At 41.2% G+C, this 27,456-nt stretch overlaps 1 protein-coding gene and 1 long non-coding RNA gene across 4 annotated transcripts in view; one reads left to right on the top strand and one right to left on the bottom strand.

Moving 5' to 3' along the window:
• Positions 1-4,353: 4,353 nt before the first annotated feature.
• VSIG4 (V-set and immunoglobulin domain containing 4) overlaps positions 4,354-27,456 on the bottom strand; it is a 51,399-nt gene continuing 28,296 nt past the window's right edge. The window contains exons 8-9 of one of the 3 annotated variants that reach the window (XM_067024080.1): positions 23,430-23,510; positions 4,629-4,652 (exon numbers count right to left, since the gene is read on the bottom strand). In XM_067024080.1, the coding sequence (XP_066880181.1) occupies positions 23,450-23,510 (61 nt within the window). In that variant the 3' untranslated portion in view covers positions 4,629-4,652; positions 23,430-23,449. Of the gene's footprint in view, positions 4,685-18,769; positions 19,370-23,429; positions 23,511-27,456 lie in introns of those variants that run through there. The other 2 variants (XM_067024079.1, XM_067024081.1) reach the window with 2 other exon arrangements.
• LOC136793469 (uncharacterized) lies at positions 22,415-27,210 on the top strand. The gene is made up of 3 exons (XR_010838749.1): positions 22,415-22,505; positions 23,625-23,711; positions 25,410-27,210. It is a non-coding gene; the product is annotated as an uncharacterized lncRNA (long non-coding RNA).

Below are 27,456 nucleotides of genomic sequence, written 5' to 3'. Positions count from 1 at the left end.
CTTTCTTCTGATTTCCATTTTCATGGAATATCTTTTTCCATCCCCTCACTTTCATTCTGTATTGGTCCCTGGGCCTGAAGTTGGTCTCTTGTAGACAGCATATATCCGGGTCTTTTTTTTTTTGTTTCCATTCAGCCAGTCTGTGTCTTTTGGTGGGAGCATTTAATCCATTTACATTTAAGGTAATCATTGATATGTATATTCCTATTACCATTTACTTAATTGTTTTGGGTTTGTTCTTGTAGGTCTTTTCCTTCTCTTGTGTTCCTTGCCTAGAGAAGTTCCGTTAGCATTTTTTTTTAAGCTGGTTTGGTGGTGCTGAACTCTCTCAGCTTTTGCTTGTCTGTAATAGTTTTAATTTCTCCATCAAATCTGAATGAGATCCTTGCTGGGTAGAGTAATCTTGGTTGTAAGTTTTTCTCCTTCATCACTTTAAATATGTCCTGCCACTCCCTTCTGGCTTGCAGAGTTTCTGCTGAAAGTTCAGCTGTTAACCTTATGGGGATTCCCTTGTGTGTTATTTGTTGTTTTTCCCTTGCTGCTTTTAATATGTTTTCTTTGTATTTAATTTTTGAGAGTTTGATTAATGTGTCTTGGCGTGTTTCTCCTTGGGTTTATCTTGTATGGGACTCTCTGTGCTTCCTGGACTTGATTGACTATTTCCTTTCCTATATTAGGGAAGTTTTCATGTATAATCTCTTCAAATATTTTCTCAGTGCCTTTTTTTTTTCTCTTCTTCTTCTGGGACCCCTATAATTCGAATGTTGGTGCATTTAATGTTATCCCAGAGGTCTCTGAGACTGTCCTCAGTTCTTTTCACTATTTTTTTCTTTATTCTGCTCTGCAGTAGTTTTTTCCACTATTTTGTCTTCCAGGTCACTTATCTGTCCTTCTGCCTCAGTTATTCTGCTATTGATCCCATCTAGAGTGTTTTTCATTTCATTTATTGTGTTGCTCATTGTTGCTCACTTCCTCTTTAGTTCTTCTAGGTCCTTGCTAAATGTTTCTTGCATTTTCTCTATTTTATTTCCAAGATTTTGGATAATCTTTACTATCATTATTCTGAATTCTTTTTCAGGTAGACTGCTTATTTCCTCTTTATTTGTTAGGCCTGGTGTGTTTTTACCTTGCTCCTTCATCTGCTGTGTGTTTTTCTGTCTTTTCCTTTTGCTTATCTTACTGTGTTTGGGGTCTCCTTTTTGCAGGCTGCAGGTTTGTAATTCCCATTGTTTTTCGTGTTGTCCCCAATGGCTAAGGTTGTTTCATTGGATTGAGTAGGTTTCTTGTTGAGGGGACTAGTGCCTGTGTTCTGGTTGATGAGGCTGGATCTTGCCTTTCTGCTGGGCAGGTTCATATCTGGTGGTGTGTTTGGGGTGTCTGTGTCCTTATTATAATTTAGGCAGCCTCTCTGCTAATGGATGGGGCTGTGTTCCTGTCTTGCTAGTTGTTTGACATAGTGTGTCCAGCACTGTAGCTTGCTTGTCGTTTAGTGAAGCTAGGTGTTGGTGTTGAGATGGAGATCTATGGGAGATTTTCGTCCGTTTGATATTACATGGAGCTGGGAAGTCTCTTGTGGACCAGTGTCCTGAAGTTGGTTCTCCCACCTCAGAGGCACAGCCCTGATACCTGGCTGGAGCACCAAGAGCCTTTAATCCACATGGAAAGAATTCTGGAGTGGGAAATCCAAGTTGCTGAGGGGACTTGAAAAAACTTCATGTGAAAATTATTCCCTGGGAATTTCCTGGCGGTCCAGTTGGTAGGATTTGGCTCTTTCACTGCCGAGGTTTGGGGGTCAATCCTTGGTCGGGTCCTAAGATCCCACAAGCCTCAAAGCATGGCTTTTTTCACTCCTGTTCCCTCTTTTGGCGTTTACAGACCTAGTCAGTAGCTGCTTGCATTCAAATTATTTCACAAAATAACAGGTTTCACCTTGGATAACTGGTCTGTTATCTAACAGCCTTGAATGAATTTCTCCAAGATCCCTGTTAATGAGGTGGGCTGGCGAGCTTGTGGTCCCCAGCGAGTCCTTCTTGCCACCACCACTGCCACCACCCGGGGCAGCCTCACAGACCACAGGGTTCTCTGTCCCTCTGCCGCTCTGTGGACTTTTCTTAATATCCATTGATTCTTTTTTTCAACTGTTTGTTAAACACCTGCTATCTTTCAGACTCCAGAATATATAATGTTGAGCAAAAGAGATATAATTCCTGCCCTCATGAAAATTATGATCAGTTAAATGGGTAGATAGATATTAATTAAACTATTAATTAAATAGTTGCAAATAATTATAAGTACTATAAGAGAAAAGTACCTTGACTAAAAGGATTGAGGAATCCAGGCTGGTGGGCCATTAGGTAGGCTGCAATAGAGAAAGGATGAGTTGCAGTGCTCCCATTCAAAGAGCCAGAACCAATAGGAAAGGATCTCTCATCTCCTGAAGACAATCACCCTCTAAGGCTGTTTCTCATTAGATCTAGGATCACAATCTGCTTGAAGAGTATTGCTTTATGAAATAAAGTTAGCTATAAAGGCACTGGGTGAATAGATAGTCTAGCACTTCAGTATTAATCTTTGGCCAAAAATGAGGAAGAGACTATCCTCTGTATCCCCAGGACAAGTCCAGTGCCAGAATCCTTCTAGGAAAGCCAGGACAAATATGTGATGGGTAAACCAAATGTTTTCTGCAGAAACTAGGGAAACTGTGACTTGTGGAAATCCAGTAGGACTGAGTACTCCATTATAGCATTATCAACACCAGCAAGAGCAATGATATTAGCAACATCAAAACTCAGAGCAATAGTAAGAATATCAAGATGCTTAAAAACAGGAGCAACATTATCAACACGAACAAGAACATCAATCACAACAACAGGCAGTATAAGGACAGAGGATGATAAGAGCACCTCAGACTTTTTTGTACTTACTCTTTCAAGAAGACAGTAACAGCATGTTCAAGGATGCTTGCCACTTCTGTCATGCTATGCAGTGAGAAACCACCTTCAACCTCAAGAAACATGGAATGGAAGATAAAGTGTGGCCCCAGAGTGTGATCCATCAAACTCCAATGATCCATTGGAGAAACACCATCCACTGTGAGGAAAACCACAATCCTGAGCAAGAATTGATCCTAAGAGTTGTATTAGGAAGTCCAAAAAATTTGGAGACGTAGTCCATGTCATCTGGTCTCTACTCCCACATTTCCAGCCTTTCCATGCTTGACTGAGAAACCCATCTAGGGTTGGGACCTAAGAAAGTCTTCCTAACACAAAAACAATTGGGGTTGTGGTAGGCAGAATTGGCCTAAATAATTTCTATTTATGATGCTTTATAACAAAATAGAATGGTCTTTAATTGACTCATCATTTTAAGACCTTAAAACTTAAGAAGCAGAAGAATATAAGACTTCAAATTCTCCAGGACTCATGGCTCTCTGGCTGATGAAAACTTCACGATATGGTTTGAGGCTAGGCTGTGATAAGGGCTGGGCTGTAGTGAGCTTGGAAGTTAGGGCTGCTCCAGGGGGAGGTTTGAACCCATAGCCACTCTAGGGAAATGTGGGGGCCTCGGCTGTCCCAGTTTGTCAATGTTTCTCTCAGAGTGTGGTGCCCATAAGGGAAAACATTCTGTAGTCTGACTATTTTGGCGACCACATTTCACAATTGATGCATACTGAACTCACTGTCCACCAAAATCCCAAAGCTGTATTACACATCCTGCCTCTAAGCCACATCTCATCAGAGGCTCTTCTCCTTGGATAGTGTCAGCGGCACATCAACACATTCTTTTGTTTTTGTCGCCTCTTTCTCTAGCCTCCAAGGAGACTATCCCCCTCAACCTCCTGTCTGTTGTGACAACACAACAGTAACTTCAGCCAAATTACAACATAATTGAATAGGTTACTGTTTTCTACATACTAAATTCCATTCCTGCTATGTCTTCCTAAACACTGGACTTGGGACACAAATTGGTCATTTTATCAAGACTTGGGACACATTCGAGTCCCATCACACCGGTAATATGTGTCCAAATCCCTTTTTCAGGCTCAACTCTTTCTGCAAAAGGCTGAGCTCATATGTTTCTTGTTGATTATGTTTGATTCATTTTCCAAACAATCAAATTTGGTCTAATATGACCTCTACAGGAGCAAGTAGAGGAGGTGGGGTTGGTTGGAGGATGTGATCCTTGTGGGATTTGGCACACCTGCATGATAACCATCCAAAGTTCAACTCCTCTAGAATTTATAATAATCACCTCTTACATATCATTTCTTTTTCTTTGTAAAGGTTAAACAAGTCTGACTTTATTATAAAGAGGCTTTACTCTTTATTTATTTATTTATTTATTTATGGCTGTGTTGGGTCTTTGTTGCTGTGCACAGGCTTTCTCTAGTTGTGGCCAGCGGGGGTTGCTCCTTCATTGCAGTGTGCAGGCTTCTCATTGTGGTGGCTTCTCTTGTTGTGGAGCATGGGCTCTAGGCACGCGGGCTTCAGTAGTTGTGGCACACGGGCACAGTAGTTGTGGTTCGTGGGCTCTAGATTACAGGCTCAGTAGTTGTGGTGTACAGTAGTTGTGGTGTACAGTCTTCATTGCTCAGGCGGATTCTTAACCACTGTGCCACCAGGGAAGTCCCTGCATATCATTTCACTTAGTCACTGTAAAAGTCCAGTGAGATACACACTGTCACCTGTTTATTGATGAGAAAGCCAAGGTTTAGAGAGACTAAGGGTTGTGTTTAAGAGTCACACAACTATTTATGAGCAGAGCTGAACACAGAAACTCTCTTGAATAATAATGCAGGACTTTTCTGCCTTTCCATTTGGCTTTACCTAAAAGTTGGTGGGATCTCCCACCTATGCTACTCCTGCCATGGCTATCCTGTTTCTGACTGTTTTTGGAGACCTCACAGTGGGACAAAATATGCCTGTGACAGAATCATGTGATACCTTGTCCAGACCTGAAGTAGAAGAGAAAGGAAACTGGCCTCATTGCTTAGGTGCTGCTGTCAATGAGGTGGCCTGGTCATAATGCTTAAAGAGGAGGAGAGAGATTTTACCAGACTACTAAGAAGGTCTCCCTTTGCCAGGGACTCATAATGCCCTGAGAGAGACATCAGTGGACAATGAACTAAAAAAAAATGGTCTCTGACTGTATTAGTTTTTTAGGGTTGCCATAATAAAAAATTCAGACTGGGTGGCTTAAAAGACAAACAAAAACTATTTCCTTACAGTTCTGGAGGTTAGAACTTTAAGGTGTCAGCAGGTTTGGCTTCTCCTGAGGTCTCTCTCTTGTCTTGGAGGTGGCTACCTTCTCACTGTGTCCTCACATGGTCTTTCCTCCATGTGTACACATTCTTGGTGTCTCATTTTGTGTCCAAATTTCCTCTTCTTATAAGGGTACCAGGCAGATTGGATTAGGGCCCATCCCAATGGCCACATTTTAACTTAATTGCCTCATTAAAAGCCCTATATCCAAACACAATCACATTCTGAAGTACTGGGGGTTCAACATGTGAATTTTAGAGGACACAACTCAGCCCATAATACTGTTCCTCAGAGCTTGGACTGAATCTAGTCCTCCTTTTAGTTTTAAATACATAAAGAATAGCTGCATAAAGAGACACATAAATAAGGTATTTTTGAGAAGAAGGATGTGTGGTGAGAGGGGTCAAGATATTGATTACCATCTAGTATCTATACCTGTTCCCCCAGGTTCCAATTCCTTCACCCCTAGGCCTAGAATTTCAGGGTTTCTTGGCAACCCCTTATTGTCTTCTTGCTAGCAGAATCTTATTTTTCTTGCTGAACTGTCTCTTTTCTCTTTTTTGGCTAATATTTGATCCTTTGAGAAAGTTTGGCTTTCTGGAAAGTAGTATACAAAATAAAATTTTGATCTATATTTATAGATCTTTGATCCAAAAGTGGACATTCTATCTTTAGGCAGTGATAATCATAAATATGGTAGACATAGATTTCAGATTTCCCAGCATAACTTCAGGTCTAAAAATTTGGTCTTATTGCTCCCATAATCACATGCACATTTGTTAGACTGTTTGTTCACATCTGGGTTCAGAAAATATACTTCAGGGAGTTACTAAATAAATTTTAGTATTCCTTTCAATAACTTTCCATTGTTTGGGGGACAAATTCTAAACTCAACATGACATTCTATGTTCTCAGTGATTTGGACCTGCACATCTATCCAGTTTCATCTCCTGCCACTCCTTGACATAAATTTTGTGATCAAACCACACAGAATTTTAGTCACCCCAAATTACCTGCTTCATTTACATGTCTGCACATGTGTTTTAGGATACTCTTCTAAATGCCTATGATGCTCTTCTTCCCACCCCTACCCGTAAACTGCCTGCTATCATCTTATTTACCCTTCAAGTCTCATTTAAAATCTTCTCTGTGAAACTGCTGCTGCCCTCCCCAGGAAGTTAATCACTCCTGTTTTGCCACTGTAGTTTATACATACTATATTACATATTATATATACTATAATATAGCTTATACATATTGTATTACATATTATACTTGAATATATCGTAGTGATTAGCACTTTGTCCTAATTGAACCATTCTGTTTATTTGGCTATCTTCCCCAATAAACAGCGACCTGACTCAGAGTTAGTACTCATGTGTTTGTAAATTAATGAATAAAAAATATGAAGAGGACATTACCAAGGATGTGTGTCTTCCCCTTCCTACCCTCCAACATGATCAACATAATTTCTGTGATTAATGATATGGGAGTGAGATAGAGCTAAGAATAGCTAAACCTAGGCTTCTAACCTGTTTACCAGTTATGGGATATGATCTGATCTAAGCTGAATTACCAATGCTGGGCCATAAGAAGACCAATCCAAGTTGTCAAATTAACCTAAACTCCAAAAGGTATAAGAAGTTCAGGGGAAGGCAGGATGGCCTGATAGACATGTTTCCAGACAGGTCAAGTGTCATGTTGAGGGGTTAAGAAAACCTGGCTTCTCCCACCTCCATCACGTGAGATCGCCTTCCCAGGGTCCCTGAGACTCTGAGAGACCAGAATATTGCCACAGAAGTGGGGAAATACCAGCTTGGAAATTGCCACACATAGGCTTTGGGGAGGTAGTATGGGGGTAGGATGGAGGAAGAATGGTACAGGGGGACTGATGCAAAAGCCAACTGTCATTCTTGAGCAACTGAGGAGGTATGGGCTAGAAGTCCAGACTGCTGTTGCTGAGACTTCCCTTTCACAATGACTCTGCAGTGAGTAACCGCTGGGGAGGCAGTTACAGAGGCCACCTCAGGCCAAGCGTGGGCTAGGGGTGGTGGCAGATAAGCCACCCACTCATGAGTTCCCACCCCATCCTACTTTCCTTCTTCACATTTGTTATTACATCAGATCTGACAACAGCCCTGTAGTGTAGGCAGGGCAAAGATTATGACCTTTGTTTTACATCTGAGGATGTTGAGGCCCAGAGCAGTGGTCCGTAAGGCAGGCTCTTTCCCTACTAAGCTGCTCAACTACACTCAACTAATGGTCCCTCCATGCCCAGAGCTTGAGCTCTTCTCTTGCTGGAGCCTCATGTCCATCCAACTTAATAGCTGTTTGGCCTTTCCATGACTTCAACTTCTCCATTTCAGCCTAAGCATAACACTGACCCCAGTAATGTCAACTTCTCTCATCCTGTCTTATGTTGGGTCAGAGGCAGCAGTCATTTACTCATTAAATATTATTTAATGTCTCCTACCATGTGCCAGGTACTAAGCACTAGCTAATATATCAGTGAATAAAACACAGTTCCTGTTTTTCTCACAGAGCTCAGAGTCACAAAATGCAGTGTCCAGAACCAGGGAGGTGACCAGCAATAAACATATTAATTGACCCAAAATTAAATTATTCCAAATGATAGGAAGGATTATAGTGTGAAGAAAATCAGTAGTGTTTTTACTGTGTGAGAGAGAAAAGGGATAAGGAGAGCTACTCTTGGATTGGAAGGGGGGCCATCCCATGAAAAAGATATTTTAAGTTAAGACCTGAAGGATGAGAAGGATTCAGCCATGGGTTGAAGGGAATTTCAAAGGTCAGGAGGTAAAAAAGAGCCAGAGATGTACATAGTCCACCTGACTAAGGTTAAAAGCCATCTGGAGGCAGTTTAGTACGCAGGGACAGCACTGGATGCAAACTGAGGAATCCCTTTGCTGTTAGAGCCAGTCCTGCTAAAAGTTCTTTAAATGGCACAGAAAGGAACTGGCATTTACTAAGTGTCTACTATGTGCCAGGCATAAATCAATCCCTTTCCCGCATGGATTTTAAAACTTTGTTCAGTCTCAGTATTCTCATCTGTATAACAAGGAAGTGGGGATATTTGTTCCCTAAGGGTTCTTATAGTTTGGAGTCATTAACTAGTCCATGACTCCATCTTCCTGTTAGAAAGTTGAAGCCTGCAGAGATGAAGTGCTTTTCCCTCAGGTTGTCTGATGGATAAGTACGTCACTCTTCAACCCTAGGCCTGATCAACTAGGGTAGGACTGAGATAGTCTCATCTGAACTACAGACTAAATGGGCACACCAGACTCTTGGCACTGCTCAGGAAGAAGTGTACGGGGAGACTCCACCTTGGATGAAGAGGGAGGAAGTCATCTGTGAGCCCATTGACAGTATGGTTTTGCCTTTGGATGTCAGCAAAGCTTTTCTTAACAGCAGATATTTCTGGGAAGAGCAGAAACTGCAACACAGTGTTTCGAGTAGATAAGCTTTATCCTGGTCGGACCAGAGGCCTTGGAAGAGGGTTAGATATAAAGTCCAAAATCTTTGTGCTTTCATGGGAGGAGATCTGATGAAAGTTTCAAATCCATTTTCATTTGTTTTCTATAGCCCTCTTTTCTTCTACTTCTCCTCTGCCTCCTTCTCTTCCTCCTCTCCCCTCCCCCTCCCCCTCTTCTCTCTGCAACTCAAAGAGCTACAGCCAGTTATAACCTCAGGCTCAAGTTTACCTTAGCACTGGTCCTAATATCTATCCCAGCTCCCAGCTTGAGAGAGAGAATAGAAGAAGATAAAGGAGAGAAGGAGAGGAAAATGGGAGAAGAAAGAAGGAAGAGAAGATGAGAGAGGAATGAGTAGAAATAAAAAGGAAAGTAGAGGAGAGGAGTGCAGGGGAAAGAAGGAAAGGATAACTTCTCTTTGAATAGTATTCTCACCAATCCTGCCTCACCAAGAAAGCAACTTCAACGAGGCCTAAGGCTTTTCCCATGAAATAGTATTTCACCTTGATAATAATGCAACACTTTGGTTACCAAACTTCTCAAATCAATAACCTCAACAGAAATAAAATGTATCTGCAAATCCCCTGAATCCTCCAGAGTCCCTTGAGCTCACTCCAATTTCTATCAGGGGAGAGAGCAGAGCTCTTGTACATAGGAGTAGGGGCAATGTGAGACCTTCTTCCTCCTTTCCCTCTACCCAAAGCAAAGGTTCCTCTGAGATTTTGCTCAGTAAAATCAGCATGTACTAGATCAGCCATCTGGAGAAGTCCTTAAGGGGATAGAAGCTCTCACTAATCAAAGTAGGAAAGAACAGAGCCTCACAGAAATCAAAAATCTAATTAAGGTAGAATCTAAAGAGGTCTGATAGGGTATTAAAGAATTTCTAGAAGGCCCATCAACAAGATTAGCTCATCTGCAGAAATAACACAGAAGGGTGGGCGGGGATTCTGTATGAACACTGGGAAAAAACGGGACCTAGAGCTGAAAGTGCTCATTGTATCCATGGTAGTGTCTCAGGGACAGAGAAAATAAATAGGTTACCCTGACCCTCCTTTTCACCCCATTTTAGTTGAGAAGGTTTGGAGAAAGGAAGAATTCATTAAGTTCATCTAATGTCCTTTGCCCTGTCTGTGTTTTCATCAAGTAATTGTGATTAATTTCGCTTCCAGAATGAATTTTTCTGAGCAAGAGAGAAATTGTTGTTCAGCTAACAATTCCCCAGCTGTTTGGGGGTTATATTTGTTCTGGAATTAAAAATACAAAAAACAAACAAAAAACCCTTTGTTATTACATCCATTTCCTGTGATTTTTGTCTTGTATGAGTCAGTTCATTGACTATGGTCAGGTCAACTCCAGGTATCTTCTCAGAAATGGAGTTTGGAGGTCATGTAAAAATGAACCCTGTGCCCCAAGATGAGAGATCTGAGAAGTGTATAGTAAGGCCACTCAAGATGGCTGTTCTCTTGCTTTCTGTACATCCTCGACTAGAACAGTGCCTGCTTTACCTACACCCTACTAACATGACTGACTTTCCTACATACTTGCCCCAGGCCCCAGCTAGTGACTGTTCTTATCAAAGGGGCTGTGTGGAATGTTCCCCTCTGCTAGTTTCCCTGGTAACTGGTGAGTCAACCTGACGTCAATTCCTGCTATAACTGGCAATCTCCCCTTACCCCTGGGAGCGAGGCCTGCTGCCACGTCCTGCCCACCTTCCGCCCCACACAGTGGCGTGCTGCTCTAGCACCTTGCTTCAGACATGTAAGATCTCCCATTCATTAAACCACTGATGTCTCTGTCGCTGACTCTGGGCCCTTTCTTCGGTCTTGAAGTTGGGCAAGCACAGGGGCTTGTAGGCCCGTGGAGTGTAGCCCAAGAAGTAAGCCCATATCCTTAGAAAGCACTTCTATCTCATTCTGTAATGTCAAGGAGCCAATTTATTTATTTTACAGATGGGGACAGTGAAGTGCAAGAGGGTAAGAAACTTGCCCAAGTGGGTGAATGGCAAAGCCAGGATCTAGGCATAGGTCATAACCTTGTTCTACCTAGGCTCTTGTCCTATAGCATTCTATGTCTGCATTTTGTAAACTCTGTCTTAGCCTCTAAATAAGGATCAGGAGTTCTGTGAACTCTCAGCAAATTAGTTATTAAATCAATTGAACCTAGTTACTTTTCTAGTAACTGCCAAAGGGACAGAAGTCTATTTATAACTTTGCTCCTTTTGACTTTAGATGACAGATTTCCTCCCTCTACTGTCCCCCAGCCCACATGCCCAGGTTTTCCCTTTTCTCTCAGATTTTAATTTCCTTCTCTTCCTTACTTAAGGTGACAGGAATATAACCCTGATTGAAACTGTGTTCATTCCTTTTCAAATTTTCTATCAGTATGTCCATGGGAAGAAAGTAGAAGTTTAGAAGAAAACCCAATTGCTGTGCCATCCTATTTTCACCTCCAGCCAGAATTTGATTCTAGGTCTTTCACTAAGAGCCTACTCTGTGCTAGGTATGGAGCCTAAGAAAAGAGATAACCCTGTCATTTGAAGAGATTTGGACTGGGGCAAGACTGGAGTTGGAGACTAAACATGTATGGAAAGGATCTTTCAATAAGCATTTTAATCAGATTTAACAAGAGTTTACAGAAAGTTTGCTTCATGCTGGAACTTACTTTGCTTCATGCTGGAACTTACTTTGCTTCATGCTGGAACTTACTCTAAAGGCTCTGGGATTTTTAAATTTAGTTAAGGTCCCTACCTGATAGATCTCTCCTTCTAGCCATGTAACCAGATAACCTAAATGCAATGTTTTCAGGCCACAATTGAGGTATATACATAGTACAGGAGACTTCGTCTAGGGGAGCCAAGAGTGATTTCCCAGAGATGATAATTGAGCTGAGCCTGAAGAACAAACACAAGGCCACCTGTCAGGATAGATGTGAGGGGTCCAGGAAACCTTCCAGGTCCACAGAGGGGCATATGGAAAGGTCAGAGGTATACTAGTAGCATATAAGGGGTGTCGTAGTGGGAACATAGGATGTGTGGATAAGGGTGAAGACATAGGTTGTGGACAGGTTATGAAGGGTCCTGACTAATTGGCTGAGGAATTTTCAACTTTTAGCTTCAGGCAATGAGGAACCACTGATCCTTTTTAAGCAGTGAAGTAGCACCATTAGAACAGTGTTGTTGAAAGACCGTCCCGTTCTGGCAATAAATACCAAACTTTAAGGAGAAAGAAATCATCAACTGAAAATAAGCATCATATTCATATATATATATATATATATATATATATATATATGAATTATATATATTCATTTTAATCTTAATCATTAAGAATAAGATTATCTTCTGCCTTAATACAGGTGCTCTGGGGGTTGACTACTTTGTGCCCCAAACTGAAGATACAGAAATTATCCAAGAGACCCTTGTCCTTGAGGGAACTCCAGGCTATAATGAGAGGAAGGCAGGGACATAAAATATCATGATACAAGGGAGTGTTATAATCAGAATATTAATAAAATATATAATGGTGGTCAAAGATGACTGATCTCTCTATCTTGGATTCCCTTCATGGAGATATGAATTCCCTTCAGGATGATGAGGAGGTTTGACGTATAGGATCAGGGATATGAGGACTTAGACATTCAGGGGGATATGCTCAATATTCAATTGAATCTACTCATGTAGAGGTGAGGGAGATAGAGGGTGAGCAAGCTGAAGACACATGCACATACACACAGAGAAAGATACAGAACTCAGGGAAACACTAACGTAATAAGGAGCAGGAAAAGAAAGAGGAATTCATGAAGAAAACCAAGGCAAGTAGTCAGGAAGATAAGCAAATCAGAGGAACGTAGGCAAGCAAATTCAACTATTCTCACTGAACACTACTCTGAATCAGGTGCTGTGTTAGGCACTAGGGAAACAAACGAAGAAGACAGTCCCTGCCATAAGCTATGATCTTCTGGCAGAAAGTTGATCTTTACATCTCATCTGAACCATGCTTGTGTGACACTGATGACAAAATTCATTCTGAAGAGAGAGGATAACTTCTAAACCACAGGACTTCGAGAAAGAAGGAATGACTGACAGAGTCATCTGTTGCAGAGACATTGAGGGAGATGAGAGTTAGTAAAGAGGCTTTTGGCTTTGTTGAGAAGGCATTCATGGTAATTTGGTGACACCAGATAGCAGGGTCAGTGCAGAAAGGGGTATAGAAAACAAATAGAAAGCTAAGTTATGGTGAATTAGGAGGATAAACCAGGAGTCAACTTTTAGAAACTACTTTTGTAAGAACTTTGAGTGAACAGAAGAATGATGGAGTGGGCATTGGAAAGAGATTTTTTTAAGTTGGTTGTGATCAACATATGAAGGACCAAAAAGGATGACATCTGATAAGAGGCCATTGGGTTGGATGAAGTTTCTGTGAGCAGAGCCAGTGAAGTAATGGAAGCAGGTGAAGTGAGGGTGGCCTTAACCTGAGTTCTGAAACGCCTTTGTTTGGCTTAGGAGTCAAAGAGGGAGGTTCAAAAGGGACACAAGAGGCTGGAGGCTTGCAACTCAGGGACAAATGTTTGGAGGAGAAGTAGGATAAGGGGAGAGGAAGTTGACTTAAACCACAACAGGCATGGTTCAGATGAGATGAGAGGATCAACTTCCTGCCAGAGGAAAATAGCTCATGGCAAGAGAAGTGAGAGAAACTGTATATTTGCAATCTCCCCAAATTTACAAACAATTCTCCCCCTGCTTTGCAATAAAAATTGGTACTGTCCACCCTGGAGGTAGTGGAAGTTACTAAAATGACTCTTCCAAGTGGCATGTGGTATAGAAGAAAGTAGGAAAGTTGGTTTGAACTTCAAGCACTCAGCTAACTGAGTGACTTGAAATGAATCATTTGAGCACTCTGAACTTCATTTTTATCATTCGTGGAAAGGGAAGAACAACTGCTACCTCCTAGAATATTTGTGAAGGTTACATGAGAGAATGTGCATATAAAGCATCCAGCACAGTGCCTGGGACACAGTAGCCATTAGCCAACTGTTGGCACCCTTCCCCCACTTCCTGTATCCCTAGTCCTATCAACACAGTGTTCTGGTGTCTCCAAATTCCAACCCCCTTTATTCTCCCTGTTTACACTTAATAGATAATGAGAATATGGGATAACCTGTGGAGGCTGGGAATCCATGCCACAATGTCCAAGAACTGACCATCTCCTGGAAAGGGTCAAGTTGTCCAGAGGGGCCCACAAAGTACCCCTCATCCTACCTCCTTTATCAAGCATTGAGACAAGCCAGGCTGCTTTCCAGGATGTCTGATAGCATCAGTGAGTCAGAGAAGTGGGCCTAATATGTAGTTAGGGACACTCTCATGCTCCAAAACAGGTCTTTGTTTGTCAGAGACAGATGGTATTTGCTTCACACTACTAAAAGGAGCAGCAGATCCCCCTATGAGTCTCAGGTTCAGCCTCAAAGGGTCCTGGAGTAAAAGTTACCCACAAAGTTCCAAACAGGTCCAGAGAAATCCCCAGCCATATGAAAAAAGTTATCCCTCACATTCATATTATCATTTTATAATTTAGAAAACTTTTCTCACACATATTAGGTTAGCATTTATATGTATATGTTTGTGTTTAACATAATATAAATATAGTTTATAATAAAATAAATTGTATTATAAATATATATAATAAAGAACATATAATATATAAACATGATATAATTAATATTAATATTATATATATATATTAAAGAACCAAGGCCCAGAGAATTTTACTTAGTCTGGATCATCATTCAGATGTCAGTTTTAGGCCGTTTGGAAGAAAGACTTACCTAAACTCTTATACAAGATTAGATTTACTATTATTTTCTCTCATAACACCCTATATTTATCTTACATAACCTTGTATTTTTACTGTGAGATTGTTTGGTGAGTGCCTTTTTCTCTCATTAGAGCATGAATTCTGGGAGGGTAGGGTTCTAGTCAGTAGCATTATCTTTGATATCTCTATCACCCAGACCATTTGAAAAATTCTTAAATGGGAGAAGGGGGTTCTTAAAGACCATATAGTCCACCACATTTGTAAAGAAGATCAAAGAAGGAAATTTCCCAAGTTCATACTACAAGCCATGGCATAGCTGGGCCTGGAACTCAGTCTCCTGTCACTGTGTCTAGGGCTTTCTTTAATGAATCTCCAATCTCGATTAATTCTGGGTCCTAGGTCATTAGGCACTAGGGTCAAAGGATGGTCAAAGCTTTCAATATTTACATGTTGCATCCCTCATTTTCTGGCCTGTTCAACAGGAATAATTATTTTTCATTAACAAATATTTATTGAACACCTACTATAAGCAAGGCATTAGGAATATAGTTGTGAATAAGATAAAATCACTGCCCTCATGGAGCTTGGTAGAGACACAGACAATAAATAAAAATATAAAATGCTAGAAGCAAAGTCAAAAGACGAATGATCAACTAGTGAAAATATTTGCAATTCTTATTACATACAAAGGGAGAAATCTCTCTAATATATAAAGAAGTCCCAAACACAAGAAAAATAAATTAGCAACTTTATAGAAAACTGGATATAACAAATATGGTTCTTGACCTCATGGAACTTGTAATCTAGTGGGAGAACCCCATTTTCTCCAAGCCTAGGGAGTGGCTGGACTGCATGGTTTTAGGACACCAAAGGAGATGGTGAGTCCTTGAGTAACCCCTCTCATGTCTTCTTAGGTACACAGCTAATAAAATCTAAATCTCAGCTCCGTCACTTACTAAATATGTAACTTTTAGGGAAATCGCCTAATCTTTTGAGCTTCAGTGTCCTTATTTTGGAACTGGGAATAATTCTAATTCTACAGGTTTGTTGAGAGGACTAAGTGATATAATAGATATAAGAGTATGTGGTACATAATAAACACTCAACAAAAGTTTTTTCCTTCCATTTCCCACATCTCATTCTGCCTAGAACTGAGAATAGAGGAGCAGTGCCTCTTCTTCTGTGAATATTTAGCTTTTTTTTTTTTTTTTTTCTTCTTACCATGTAATGTCTGGCCTTGAGAGGAGTTCTCAGTTATACCACTTTCCTGAAATCCCATGAGGTACCTATTTATTAGCTCAATTTTGAGATAGGTAAATAGATAGTCAGAAATATTAGTAATTTACCCAATGCCCCACAGCTTGAAAGTGGCAAACTGAAATTCAAGTCCAGGTCTTTGAATTTCAAGCTCAATGCTCTTGCCACTATAGCACAAGGCCTTGGGTGACAATCTGCAATGCCTGCCACCAATCAAGTGCTCACTTTTAATATCTTTGATATTTTTATTTCCCACTTAATCAAACTGTAACACTCTTAATGAGTAAGAGACATTATACCATCTACATCATAGCCTCTGCTTTGGGATTAGAAAAGTTCAGGTTATACATTGGAGATTCTGAACTACCTATTGCCATACACACTGTGATGGTTGACACTCTTTAGATGAGCCTGTGGAAGCTAACATATGCAAATAAGGGACAGGAGCATTAAGGAAAACTGTCTGTGGTGACCAACCCTAGAGAGAAGTATGTAAAAATTGACTACCTCCTAAGTCAGTGCTAAAGTAAATTCTAGCACCATAGTTCTAGAAGATGTTTAGCTGTGGTGTAAGCACAAAGGTTTAGCCTAAATTCTCTTTCTTTCCCCACAAATGCACCATTCTTGCCCTTTGTTTAGTCAGAGGAAACACTAGGAAGATGAAAATGGTCTGTGTGTCAAGTCAGTGAAACCAGTGGCACCCATCCCAGTCTAAATTAGAGACTATATATTTTAAAGAAATGCAGTTTTGTTCCTTCCAAATATATGCAATGGGCTATCACAAATTTTTCCTGCTTCCTTCCTTCCCTGTCCACAATTGTTGCCTAGGGGTTTTTACCTTTAAGTGGACCATTGTGGAAAATAGATGAGTGGATGTCTAGTTATTTCTTCAGTTATTTCTGTCATAGATGGAAGCTTCTGAAGGACTCTGATTGGGAGTAAGGTATAAGAAGTGAGGAGCACAACCAGTTTACTTTTCTAAGTCTTTAAACAACTCTCTGGAACTCCTATCTTATCTTATCTACCTTTTTTTTTGGTCACACCACATGGCTTGCAGGATCTTAGTTCCCTGACCAGGGATCGAACCTGCGCCCTCAGCAGTGGAAGCGTGGAGTCCTAACCACTGGACCACCAGGAAATTCCTATTAATTTGTTTATTTTTTCTTTCCAAGAAGCTAAACAAGGGTCAGCTCAGCTCAGCCCCTCTAATAGTCATAAGTTGGAAATTAATTGAGTTTTTTCTGAATAAGACTGCCCTTGTAGACTGAGATGATAACTGACTTGAATTTGCTATTTCTTAACCAGAGCCATATTATATATTTTTGTAGATTGCTTCAAAATTCCTACCTTTCATAAATTGTTGCATAGCATTTGGGCAAGTGACATGACCTCCCTGAACCTTAGTTCCTCTTATGTCAAATGGGGATAATTTTAGTATCTCCCTCATAAGGTTGTTGTGAGGATGTTACTAAACTAATATATGCAAAGGGCTTGAGACAGTGCCTGGCACTTAGTAAATTCTCTTGGTAGGCCCAAGGTCTTTGCCTGGTTTCTCCCAGAATACATTTGGTGATATAGATAGGCTTTGGGGTGGCTATTGTTCTAGTGCATCTATAGATATTCAAAAATATACTTAAGCTTATATTTACCCTGTTACATCAGTGGTCCCTCCATTCACACAAGCTCACCATGTTCTTTCCTACCTCTGCACTTTTACTTGTGTTCTTCTTTCTGTCTGGAATGCTCTTCTCTGACTATTGATCTTATTATCTTTCAAGGCTCTTTTAAAATGCTGCATCTTCTGTGAAGTCTCTAGTCCACCCAGTTTGAATTAACTTTTCTTTCCATGGCCTAAACTCCAGAATTCCTTGTCTTGAAGATGGAAGAGTATTGCACCACCTGTATATTCTCTGGTTTCTCATGTCTCATTGGATAAGTTTCAAACCCTCAACATAGTATACAAGGGCTTCCTCAGTTTGGCCTCCTGTTGCCTCTCCCAATTTGCTTTGAGCTATTCTTTCCTTTGCTTACTCTATTCCAGACCACATCAGCCTCCTTTTCTTCTTGGAATATGCCACATATTTTCCCATCTCAGAGCTTTTACACATGCTGTTTCTTCTGCTTGGAATGGGTTTTCAACAATTATTCACTTGGCTCACCTCTTTGTTTGTTCTTATTCTTCAGTTGCACTTCAAAGGTCACTTCCTTTGAGAGGTTTTCTTGACCTATCCAAGCCTTGTGGATTAGGTTCCCTGTGTTCTCCTAGCTTTCTGTGATTCCTCCTTTCTTGTCATATTTACCTGTAGTTATTTGTTCAATAGCTCTTTTCCACCACACTGCAAGTGCCAAGAAGGTAGATATCTTATGTGTCTTATTCTCCTCTGTATCCCAAGTGCCTCGCACGATGCTTGATATTTAGAAAACATTCAATATATATTTGTTGAGTGAATGAATCTAGTCCAGCCTCATTGTAGATATGGCCCATAGAGGGAGAGGGTTTTACTAAAGGTCACACAGATAATCAGTGACAGAGAATAGACTGTAGTCTGGATCTCCTGACTTCAGGTGCACTGCTCTTTTCCATACATTCACCTCCACTATAGTATTTGTTCTTTGTACATGCTTATGTATTAATCTGGATCCTGAACTAGGCTGTAAATTCCTTGAGGGCAGGGACTACATTTTATACTTTTGTTGTCTCACATGGTAACTACTAGCTATGTGTAGTGATTGAACACTGGAGACATAGGTAGTCCATATTGTGGTGTACTGTAAATTTAAAATACACACCACATTTTAAAGAGTGTAAGATACCTCATTAAAACATTTTTACATTGTTTACTGGTTAAGATAACATTTTGGATGCATTGGGTTAAATAAAATATACTATCAAATTACTTTCACCTATTTATATTTCAAAATTTTAATGTAGCTATTAGAAAATTTGTGGCTCACATTGTATTTATATTAGATGTATAATACTGCTCTGCTGTGTATTTATTTTTCCCGTTGGTTCCAACCATAGATCTTTGCAGCCAGTAAGTGCTCAACACACCCTTGTTGAATAAAGTTGAGCTATAGTTGGTAGGTTAATTGCTGCCACATTTCTTGTCATCGTCACTGGGTTTGTGGGGAACCTCACAGTGAAACCTCTATCCCCAAGGCCATGAGTACATGAAGTTCTTCAGTCTTGGCCTGGGGGTGCCCTGTACATTGCATCAGCCTTTGGACTTCCTTTCAGAGGAAGCCCCAGTGCAATCATACACATAGCAATCACCAGGTTTGAGGTGGAGTGTGTGGACACTGGCTTCTTGCACAGGAAGTGGCCTCAACTTTGCAGTTGTCTCTGGGGCATTTTCTTGACAGACTTCCTATAGGAAGTGGGGATAGGTGAGCAGGAAGTTGAACTCAATGTTGAGGGGTCTTCTCAGTTCCTTCATGAAGGTGAGGTAAGCTAAGGAATGTGGGGATCTTGGGCTCTTTCATTTGTTTATGCACAGATGCATTCACTTATTCACCTCACAGTTCTGGGGCAACTATTTCATCCTTGGCCCTGCGAAGAAAGGAAGGTATCAGACAGAGTCCTATTTTGGGCAGTTCTTGGTCTTTTTGGAGAGACAGACACATAAATGCAGTGTGAGACTAGAGGCAGGCAAAGCCAGGAGCCATTAATTTTGTCAGGAAAGGGGTGGTCAGAGAAAGCTTTCTAGAGACAGTGAGCATCATTATTTTATCTCCCCATCTTTTAAAATCTAGCTAAAATCCTACTTTTCTAAGAACCTTTCTAATCACCACCACTTCCTCAACCTCTGCCCTGGAATAATCATGTCTCTCTTACCCACTCTTCTGATAGCACTTTGTACCTTCATCAAATCACTTGTCTCACACTGTAGGTGTATATATTTCCTTGGATGCATGCCTGAATCCCTCTCCCCTCTAGACTGACAATCTCTCAGTATGATGTGGTGACTGATGTTCAGATAGGCTGTGCATGATTTTTCAAGAGCATATAGTTAATGTTACAGGGGTTGGTCTATAACCCAGGATCCAAGACACAGGGACTCTGACTCAAAATTCAGTGTTTTTTTTTCATTCCAGCACTGAGTGAATAAATACATGTATCTACAGTGTGGGACTCCCACACTGTCTGCCTGCTCCCCCTATCCAAATCTCTTCTCCCACATCCCGCCTCATAAGCATGGTCAAGCCAAAGAGCATCCAAAAATGGAAGAACTCTATGTCTTTTGGTTGGGCAACAGACCTAAAGGAAAAGTCCCGTTTGTGCTGTTGCTGAAAATTGGCCCTTCCAAACATGCTTTGTGTTTGTGAGGTAAAGAGGCGCTCCGAGGAGCCCCATGCCATTTTCTCTAATTCAGACCTTTTGCATAGTAGGCATGATCTGTAGATCCTCCTGGCTCCTAATGCTTTTTTTTTTTTTAAATTCAGGTATAGTTGTTTTACAGTGTTGTGTTAGTTTCTACTGTACAACGAAGTGAAGTAGAGTTCCTTGTGCTATACAGCAGGTTCTTATTAGTTATCTATTTTATACATATTCGTGTATATATGTCAATCCCACCCTAATGTTTTTTCTCATGGATCTACTATGAAGCTAAAGTTGGCCACCATTATTACTACTTTAAGTGAAGACATTGTTTCCAGAGGGCCCCTGTTAAAAAGCTAGGAGAGTACCTTAACTGATAAGCGAGAAAAAAACCGAGTGGGTAGCTGAACTTAATCTCTAGGATATCAGTAGGGAGGAAGGGTCCCTCCCTAGAGAAGTGCCCACAGGACAACCCTGACTCCACCACAAGCTTTAATCAGAAACCAAAATAAAAAGGAATTGAATCTTTCTAGAAGCCAGATCTGGGGAAACTGATTTCAAGTACTATGCCAATAAATTATTCTGGTAGAAGGAATTTTTCTGAAGAGTAGTGTGAGTGTAAGTGAATCCCTATCCCCAGCTGTCCCCTAGAGCCTCTAGCCTCTGCATACACAGGAAAGACAATAGTGAGAGAGAGGCAGGTATGGAAGGGGTTGTAAAGGAACCAGGGAATGTTTGAGTTGGAGAGGCCACCAAGATCATCTACTTCAACCTCTGTTGGTTAAATGGGAAACTAAGACTAAGGGAGGGAACAGAGCTGACAGATCTGGGAGTAGGACACCAAACTCCTGGCTCCCAGGATGTGTTTTTTCTCTTGAACCCGAATTTATACGACTGTATGTAGCTTGGATAGATTATTCACTGAGGCTTGAGTACTGCCAAGGGTCCTATTTCTTCTATGTAGACCAAGGACTGAGACTTGGGCACTGCAATCATTGAAGGTGATCCTGTAAGTATACCCTGAAAGCATTGCAAGAATTTCCTCTCCCATCGGCCATGTCATCAGGATTCATGATGCAGAGCACTGCATAATGGGAATCCAAAGTCTTCCTGGCTGTGAATGGGGACTGCCCAAGGATTGCAAACATAAGGCTTTAGGTAATCATTCACTTTCTCTTATAACTGTCATGTCCCTCATGAAGCCTAAAGGTCACAGTTGAACTTAAGTGTCTGGCACTATCTTTTCCTTCTCAAGGCCAACCACTTTCTTCATAACCAATATGGGAGAGTAGAAAAAGCCTAACATTTTGAGTCAAAAATACCTGAGTACAAACTCTCCCTTCTTCATTATTTCCTAGTTTTGTGTCCTTAGGCAAGCCACTTTACTTCTATGTGTCTCAGTTTCTTCACCTATAAATAAGAATAATGATAATACCATACTAGATGGTTGTAGATTAAATGAGATAACACATGTAAAACACATAATAAATACTTTCATAGTTGTGAATTTTCTTTTTTCTTTCTGTCTTTAAGCTCCCTGGATGCCAGAATGTGACCTGTGGGCAGAGCTGTGCTAGCAGCCCCAGCTTCATAGGCATGTGACCTGTAAACTTTCACAGAGCCTCATGCTTAGAAAGACCCCAAACTTAGCTTAATGTTCTGCTGTTGCCATCTTGAATTTTTAATTTTTTTTTTTTTTTTTTTTACAAAGGGCCCTTCCTTTTCATTTTTCACTGGGCCCTGCTAATTATGTTTGTGTGCCAGGGGAGATAAAATGGGTGTTTCAGAACCAGGAGGCATTCTGACAGGGTGAGAGAACACATGATTTGGAGTTGACAGAAATGGATTCAAAATCTAGGTATACCACTAATTTGCTTTTTGATATCAGGCATTTCCTTTCATCCCTCAGGGAATCAGTTTCTCAATTTTGACAATGGGGATTTTTATTTGATAATGTCTCAGCTTTGACATTCCAGGACTCCTTCAGTAAGTCTGGGGAAACCTCCCTGGCCATAGGTCGAGCCTAGGGCAGCCAGGGCTTTCTGCTCAGGCTCTCTGCAGCTTGGGGAGTTAGTATCTGTTGGAGTTCAGCTGGCAGTGGGTGAGGACATGGCAGTGAGGACTGTTGCTGCAGTAGGAGACCCTTTCACAACGGCACTCTTTTGTCATTTTGCACCCAGATTTCCGTTGGCTAACCTCAGCCTTATCTTCCTCATTTCTGTTTCCTCTTGAAGACACCAAGTGCCCTTCAAAACATAGGACTTTCCTCCTCACAACATAAAGCCCAGTTCCCTCTGGTCTCTTCAGGTTGACTCATCACCAGGGAACCTATGCCTCCTACAAGATGAAGGCACCACTCCAGTAACAGGTATAGTATCAACTTGTCCTCTCTGCTTGGATTCCCAAACTGGGGCAGTGTCCATGGCTACAAAATTTGGCTTGGATCTGCTTATCCCATTCTCCTTGGACACTTCTCAGGAGTTCTGGATCAAGGGTGGGGGAGAAGAAGTGTCCCATTTGTACCCTTCTGTCCTGGAGCTTATAATGATGAGAAAGGAGGATGACATTTCCTCTCCAAACAGGCTGTTTTAGGGGACAGACAAATGGAAGTGGAATATTCTCTGGAACTAGGATCAGAATATTTGAATAGTGGTCCTGGTTTTGCCATTTACTCATTGCGTATCTTTGAACAAGTCCTTTCTCCATTCTAGGATACATATTTTTGACCTCTTCTGCAAAGAGGAGGGGAAGGATTAGATGGACAGTGTCTAGAGACTCTTTTAGTTTTTATATCCCTTATTTTGATAGTTTTTAGCCCTCTGTTGAGAAAGGATATGAGAGAGATGCTGAGTAAATATCTCTGGGTGGGGCTGAGCAGGGGGTTGAACTATGCCTGAAAAAAGTCCATACTGCTCCCAGTATGAGGGGGCCCAACTGAATCAGTGGCAGGGCAGGTCTTACTGCTTGGTGTGTTAGCCTTCCCAGGGTAGACAGGGAGCAAATTATATTTATGTAGTATAACAGACCAAGAGAAAACTTTCAGAGACTCTCAGTATCACTCCACATAGATATCCATCTTTTCTTCCTATGGGTCTGACCAGCCTTTCTCAGCTGAACCTGCTTTCCTTGTATACACTCTGTTGGAGAGGTATGGACTAAAACATCAAATGTGGAAATAAAACCAATATAGTTTCAGCCCAGCCACTGCCTCTTTCCATTAATACTGGGGCAAAATGGTCTATAAGGCTCTTAAACTTCATGTACTAGGAAAGAATCTTTAACCTCCTCATACCTGTTTCCTTTTTGATGAAGTCAGAAAGGGCATTCAGGAGGCTGTGGACATCTTCGGTTTATCCAGGTCTTCTCACAGAAGCTGGTAGCCAGTAAGGATGATGATAGAAGAAAGGCATCAGTTCAGTTCTCTTTCTCCCACTACCCTGAACTCAAACTCTATTAATCAGCTTCCTTTACTGGCTTCCACTCACAGCTCCAGGGACTGACCCAAGGTGCCTGTGAACTCCTCTATGAGAGGCTCTGGAAAGCTCACCAAACACTTTCCTGACAACATTGCCAGGTAAGTCTTCTTGTCCCTATTTCCAGAGAAGACAACTGAAGCTCAAAGGACAACTGAAGCCTAAAGGAAACCTTTCCCAAAGTCATGATTGGCTAATTAGTGCCCAAAGCAGCATTAGAATCTAAGTTTGTCTGATTCTTTCCACTATGCCGTATCTGGTGACCAAGACTTGCTTTGGCTGAAAAAGCCACACTTCTGGGTGGCTTGGAGTGGCTTGGGTAAGTAGAGAGGGAAATGAGGGGATGGAAAATATCATTTAGAGCTTTAGGTTTGAAGTCACTCTCAAATATCAAATTGGAGGAGCATGTCACCTGCTTACCAACATACATTTACCTGAAAGAGTTAAGGTTTTTTTTTTTTTAATGCACTATGATTTTTTTTTGCTGAAAGACAAGTCCTTCTGCCTTGTCTTAGCTGGGATAAGACTTTCTGGCCTCATGGGGCAGTTTTACGTTCCTTGGAATGTTTGCCTCTTTTCATGCCAGTATATAATATAAGCCAGCTACTTTCTCACAGATCAATTACCACACCTGGGAAAGGGAGGAATTTATCACGGACTACCTGGATTTTTTAGCAACAGTATCTGGGTATATTGCCAAGTGAATTCTCTCAGAAGTTCCAGGCCTGATCATGCTCCTAGCAGCTTCTTTATTTCTCTGATGGCTGTGGGTTGAATGATCCCAGTACCTCACTTCCAAGTCCACTGCCTATATTTTGCCTTCCTTTTTGATGTGTCTCCCTTTTCCCAGAGAGAAATACAGAGCATGGAGGTAAAAGGACCAGTGAGGAAAACTGGAGGGCAAAATGGGGTGACATAAGGCACAGCCCCAAACTGTGTACAACTTGTATGATCTTTAGCAACTCTTATCCTCAGTGTGAGCCTTCATTTCCTCATTTATAACATGAGTAGGTGAAACTAGATGAAAGTCCTTTTATAGCTGCCATTCTTGAGTCCTGATTGGTTAAATGCATCATGTTAGGCAAGGCTGAGACCATAAGAAATTCCTGTTTCATTGTCCTGACTCTGTTAAATCAGTGGTCAATGGCCCTTGCTTTCCTTGTGGTAGTTCAACCACCATTTTTTTGGAGCATTTGTTATATATCAAATACTGACCTAAGGGCTTTACATACATTATTTCATGTTATTCTCACAATAACTTATTAGGTAAGTACTATACTTACACCCATTTTGTGGATGTGGAAAACTAGAGCTCAAAGAGATGAAATGATTTATCCAAGATTTCTCAACTACTCAGTGGAAGAGCCAGAATTCATGCCCGTGCTTAACCTCAAAGCCTATGTCCATAGTCATAACACTGTGAGAACACAGACTGAGAGTTGGGAAGGTGGGACATGGACATTGACTCTGGGACCTGGTCCTTTCCTGAGGTCAGGGAGGCAGGACAATGACCAAATTGTATACTATCTGCTGCATAGAGAATCTCATTGAAGCCCCGGACCCCTAGAAATGCCATAGCTATAGGACTCAGCCCTGAGGATCACCCCAGCTGAGCACTGGGGCTTCACCTGCAGTATCAAGTGGACCTTCCTTACATACCCTAAGGATACCTCTTCTGGTTAGAAGCCTTATTGCCTATTTTGTTCACTTCCTTATTCTGGTGCTTCAGCTAGTCCCTATAGCCTCTGCAGTTTCCCTGGTGCTCAGGGTGTGACTCCTTTCTCTTTCTTTCCCTCCAGGGTCATATCTCCCAGGAAGATCTTGCCTCCCCACTGAAGCCCCTGGCCCAGCCTCCTGCAGTGCCACGCTCCGTGTATTTGACAAGCTGAGTTAGACACTCCGTGTAGTAGAGTGTCAGTTTGTCAAATACCCCAAGTGCGGCATATGCCTAGCAGCTCCAGGCCAAGACAGTTGAGATACAGCAGATAGACTGACAGCTGGATACAAGAACACACACCAAATACCAGCTAAGCTCTCAGAAGTTATTTTCGGTGACTTTGAGGGAATTAAAGCATTGTACCTGAGGGTTTGGGGGGGGGGAAATGAAGCAGCTCTGCTACACACAGTGGGAGCCCTAGGGGGATACAATAGTCTTGAAAATGCATACAGGCCCCAGGGATGGAAGTACTCCTTTATTCATTACTTTCTTCCTTCACATTCCCCTCTCAGAGTCCCCTAGCAAGGACATCTGAATTCTCACACAAGCATCATCACAGAGCTTAGACACACAGTTTCTGGACACTTAACCTTGGATTCTAAACACACTTTGACCTTACCTATCTCTCTCCTTTTCTTCATGCTTTTTCTCCTCCTTGGAACATCTTCTTCATTTCTCTCTTCTTATCCAATTCTTTCCCATACTTCTTGGCCCAGCCAAAGTCCAATCTCTCCAAGGACTTTTGAAAGTCAACCTATACTCTTTCCTTCTTCATTCTCAAAGCACTCCTTGCCTGGGTGCTTGTATGTACCCTTTTATCTCCTACTGCCAATGGTACATCTTGAATTGTTAGTGGACTTTTACAGGGGCCATTTTTGAATTTCCCACTAGATTGTGAGCTCCTAGAGAACAATACTCTTTCCTTAATTGCTGTCTCCCCATTCCATCCCTACTCCAGCCCCAGCACTGTACTCAGGTAACAGAAAATACTTAATAACTGTTTATTGTTTGATAGACTTTCCAATAGTCTATTAGTTTTGGGCCTTTGGCCCAAATGCTTCCCAGGAATTTTGTAAGAAAACAAACTTTGGTCACTGCAGTGCTATAGGGTGTGTGAGGTAATTGCCAACATGGAGGGTTTTTCTTCCTGAGAAATAGGGTCAAGAGTCAGAGGAGGAGGGAAAAAATGTAGACTCAGAGGGCAAGTAAGTTTTGGAATTACTTGGTAATAAAAAGTTATACAGATGCTTTATTGCAGGATTTTTCAGAGACTTTAATATTGCAATGCTCCATTGGAAATCTCCAAGAGAGGGTCATAGAATGAAGCATTTCCCATGCTTATCTGATCATGGAAACTTTTTTCTGCTGGCCATTTCCTGGATCGAGTGCTCCATGGAACAAAATTTGAGAAATTGCCTTAGAGGAGCTTCATATCTTTCCTCTCTTCTGGAGATCTTGTCATTTTACTCCTCTACTTTTCTCAACCCAGCTACCTGCCTAAGACAGGTCTTGTGTTATTATACCATTTTTGTTTAGCCTATCCTGCATATTTGGGCTAGCCTTATACTTAGGACTTTCTCACTGGATTGTCTTGTATGAAAAAGATTATAAGGTTTTAGGCAGAGATGATCTCTAGAAGTTTCCTGCTGCAATAAATATATGCTCCTAGATCTGTAATTTTATCCTGTTATCTTGTGTCATTTAATCAACTTGCAGTATCATTGTTAACCTGCATCATAGAAAGAATTTAGAAGTTTACCTTCATTTTTTTTTCTACTCTGGAACAATTTATGTAGCAACAACAAAAGGCATATGGGTCCCAGGGATGGATGTGCTCCTTGATTCATTACTTTTGTTCCTTCTTATAAAGTGAAGGACTCTTTGTTCACTTTTATGTATGATTTTGACTTCTGTAATCAATTCAAAGGAGAGCAGCTGCTGGTTAAACCTGAGATGACCTTAGAATTGCATTGCAATCAAAAGTGGCACATGTCAGCTTCCATAAAGGGTGAAGAAGTTGATTTGACATGCATTACCCGAGGGAAAGGAAACAGTGTTGAACTGACCCAGAATGGTTCCTCTCTGAGGAGACTGATTTAAAGGTGTATTGTGTGTGCACATATACAGAC

The sequence above is a fragment of the Kogia breviceps genome, chromosome X, assembly GCF_026419965.1.
Source record: "Kogia breviceps isolate mKogBre1 chromosome X, mKogBre1 haplotype 1, whole genome shotgun sequence".
Lineage (NCBI taxonomy): Eukaryota > Metazoa > Chordata > Mammalia > Artiodactyla > Physeteridae > Kogia > Kogia breviceps.
Note: the sequence above shows the minus strand (reverse complement) of the source record. Positions and strands in the feature narration are given on the sequence as shown.